Raw genomic sequence first — 3,478 nt, 5'->3', positions numbered from 1 at the left:
AGCGTTTGAATACGGAACATTGGATAACTCCTGTAGGTTTGCTGTGCTAGTGATTTGCTCCAATTATGTGGTTCAGTTAATCAGTTAATGGTTTTTTAGAAAAATTTGTCGTATCTACTGCTGGCAAGACTGATCGCAAAGATCGATATGACCCCGGCTGTCTCACACGATCACCTTCAGCTTAGAAGACTTCTCTCCTGGCTTGCGAACTGCATTGAGATCCTCTTCCCATGGTTGGAGGCTTCTTACACTACTAAAGAAGGTATGAAATTATGATCCCTGATTTTGTAGCGCTTCAAGTCTTCCCTGAAGTCATAGTGATCTATGCCAATGCGGGGGAAGATCTATCACTAACGTTCAGAAGGGCTGGGAGGTTATGGGCGTGACTGGAGGGCCATGTCGCCAAGAGGAAATGCAATCTACGAAGTCTGAGGAGCTCGGGTAGTCAAACAGAATGCTAAATCACTGCAGCTTAATTGCGATGGCTTGTGAGTGGGGCTTCTATTACCCATAAATTTACTACTCTCAGAAAGCAGTAGCAGGATATCTTGTTAGCTGGAAAGCGACAAAATTATCGAACTTAATTAGAAGCTTTAGCTTTTCGCGAAGTGCAAAAGGTGGGGAAAACTGAATCTGAAATTGGTGCTTTTATCCACATGATAAGGTTTTTTGCTATTCGGATACCCTTGTTTGAAACATTCAATTCTTTCAATATAAGCTAGTAAAGGCGAAGTGTCTTGTTCTCTCTTCTTCGCAGTGCGAGCTCTGCTCCGGCAAGGCCAAGGTTCCCTCACGTCAGTTGTGGATTTTTTGTTCTCCGTCGCTGAATTGGAACTTTATGAACTAGCTTGCCCACACGTCGTTGGGATCATAGACAAGACACGCACTCGTCTGGTCTTTCAGTCCTACCAGCTAGGCACACCGCGAACATTGGGTTTCTATCGGGAGTGCATCGAAGAGGTCCACGAGCACCTCGCCACTCACCATGCCGACTTTGAAAACTGCAGTCGTCGATTTGAGGAGGCGCAGGACGTTTTCATTAAGCAGAGGGAGCTGAACACCCATTGCCTTGATCCTAAAACTTTGCTGGAATCTGCACCAGAGTCCTTTGGAGAACCTGATGGTGATGGTTGGTTTTGTCTTGTTTAGTTCTTTCTAGAATATTGTTCGTACGGCTAAGTTAAGCAATCGGGCATTTTCTGTTAACCCTTCTGTAGTTGCGATCGCTAACTTCCAGAAGGAGCTGTTTTTCAAGTGGCAACGTCTGCTTCACCACCCTAATCGCAGAACAATTCCGAAGTCACTGGACGAAGATGATATGCTTTACTATTTTGGTTTGAAACCCAACTGGCAGACTCTGAATGAAGACTACGCTGATCGCATGCTTCCACTGCCTCCACGACCAACCGTTGACCTTGACGAGAGCGATCCAGAGACTTTAAATATTCGCGAGATCAGAGCACTTCCAATGGAGATTATTATCAGGGAAGAAAAGGTCTTATTCGACCCTTCCAGTGAACCGAGGAGATGCCTCCTATGCACACGAAACACAGACAGTAGTATTGAGGATCGTCTAATTTACATCGGCTCCGACACATGGGCCCATATCAATTGTGCTCTCTGGAGCAAGGAGGTTTACGAGGAGGATTCGGGTCAATTGACGGGTCTTTCCGCTGCATTGCGTCGTGGCGGACGCACGCGATGCCTGGATTGCGGTAATTTGGGTGCCACGGTGACATGCTCAAACACCGAGTCGTGCGGTGTCGTGGTCCACTTCCCTTGTGCCATGCGTCGACGAAGACCCATCTCAAGCAGACCTGTTTTTACCGCCGACAGGTCCTTCTTCTGCTCACCCGAGTGTTATGCCAAAGCAAAAAAGGCGCGCCTCATTGAGGCCGTTCGTCATTTGCGTCTAAAGAAGCTCAGGCGTTTCTACATGAACGAGGAAGTGGGTGCGCGGGAGGAAGAGGCCATTAGAAATGATAGTAGAGATGTAGTCTCCCTAGTCGCTGCTAATGAGATCAGCGAGGAAGAGGTCGAAAACATCAAGCTTCAAGTTGATTGTGATTTAGAGGTAGGATGTGATCCTTTGTTGTTTGTGGTTTTTGTAGCAAGTGGCCCATAGGAATATGTTGGCTCTTCTCTTACTAGTACATTGCTTGACAAACTGGTACTGCTGTTAATTTTCAGTGGTGCCAATTTCACCTACCTTGGCTCGAGTATTTTGTAACTATGAATGGACGTTCCTGTTGAGTCTGGGACTAAATACACGGTAAATAAATAATGCTCAAAAAATAGGGCTTCCAAATTCAACTGCAATTCCTGTATTGGTTCTAATATTTTAAAATTCCACTAATAAGCTGGTTCCATTTAACGGTTTTCACTTATTCCATGAAACATGCCTCACTCAGTCAAATCAGAACCAAGCAAGTCATTTTCCCGCTGCCTCATAATTTTAATTCCTTATTTAGTGGAAGTCATTGCTTTGTGTTTGATTTATTGATAGTATTTACTAGAATTGGCCTTCATGAAATGTCACAAGTACACTTTGTTTTAAGGTGAAAGCTGAAAGTAAATGGGTTTTTGAATTTTCAGCATGATCGGTTGAATGTGATTTTTGAATACCTTCCAAGTGATGGCTTTACGGGCCGTCTCCATAATTAGTGATGCTTTGTTTTGTTTGTAAGAGTCCGGAATTAAAAGAAATGCTTGTTTTTCGGCGCGTCTTCGTACCATCTGACTGCTTCATTGCTTCAATGGGAGGTGACGGTATCAATTGTGGCAGTGAAGAGATGGACATCAGCGGCGACGAAGACGATGGTGACGGCGACCTCCGCGAGGAGGACCACCCACACCAGCCGGTTCTCGCTCTTGCCATCTCACCCAGCACTCTTGACTTTGCCTCTCACAAACTCCCCGCCTCTGCCTTCGTCATCACTATCGGAGCCCTGCGCATCGACCGATTAGGCCACATTGGCGAGGCTTCCGACTCCCTCTGTCGTCGGGGGGATCGTGAGAGACCCGGATACCTCTGCCCCATCGGATATCGGTAGATTATCTTCATGTCATCATCAACCTCTTGTGCTTCATGCCTCTCCTCCTGAGTCTTTCTTTTAGAGCACGGCGTATCTTCTGGAGTAGCACCATTCCAAACGCTCTTGAATCTTACACACTGAGCGTGAGTCAGATACATACTCAGCCTCTAACTCCAGCGCCGCAGTCAAATTTCGCTGACAAACCAATAGTGCATCACAGTAGTGCGCCTCTCTTACCACGGCCTTATGTAAACGACTTCCGGCCCGTAAGCCAACGTAATCCTTCCGAGAAGATGATGCCTTTACCAATGGTCGCAACTTCGCCTGGAAAGATCATCCCCACTCCATGCAGCCCGCGAACTTCCACATCTTCTGCTTTTGATCCGCATCCAAATAATCCAGTCGGTCTTCCCTCAATCCGTTTTACCTATTCGTAAGTCAGA

General features: G+C 46.3%; 1 protein-coding gene across 1 annotated transcript in view; it reads left to right on the top strand. All coding sequences in view use genetic code 11, as the record gives it.

Annotated features, from left to right (window-relative positions):
• Nucleotides 1-3,478, top strand: part of EGR_00862 (Histone-lysine N-methyltransferase MLL4) — a gene marked incomplete at both ends in the record, with an annotated part of 18,315 nt that overhangs the window by 7,935 nt on the left and 6,902 nt on the right. The window contains 2 exons of the mRNA XM_024490111.1: nt 1,238-2,074; nt 2,688-3,049. Of these exons, the coding sequence (XP_024355514.1) occupies nt 1,238-2,074; nt 2,688-3,049 (1,199 nt within the window). The remainder of the gene's footprint in view (nt 1-1,237; nt 2,075-2,687; nt 3,050-3,478) is intronic.

This window comes from Echinococcus granulosus (genome assembly GCF_000524195.1).
Source record: "Echinococcus granulosus chromosome Unknown EG_S00003, whole genome shotgun sequence".
In the NCBI taxonomy this organism is placed as follows: Eukaryota; Metazoa; Platyhelminthes; class Cestoda; order Cyclophyllidea; family Taeniidae; genus Echinococcus; species Echinococcus granulosus.
This window is presented reverse-complemented; position numbering and strand designations above follow the sequence as displayed.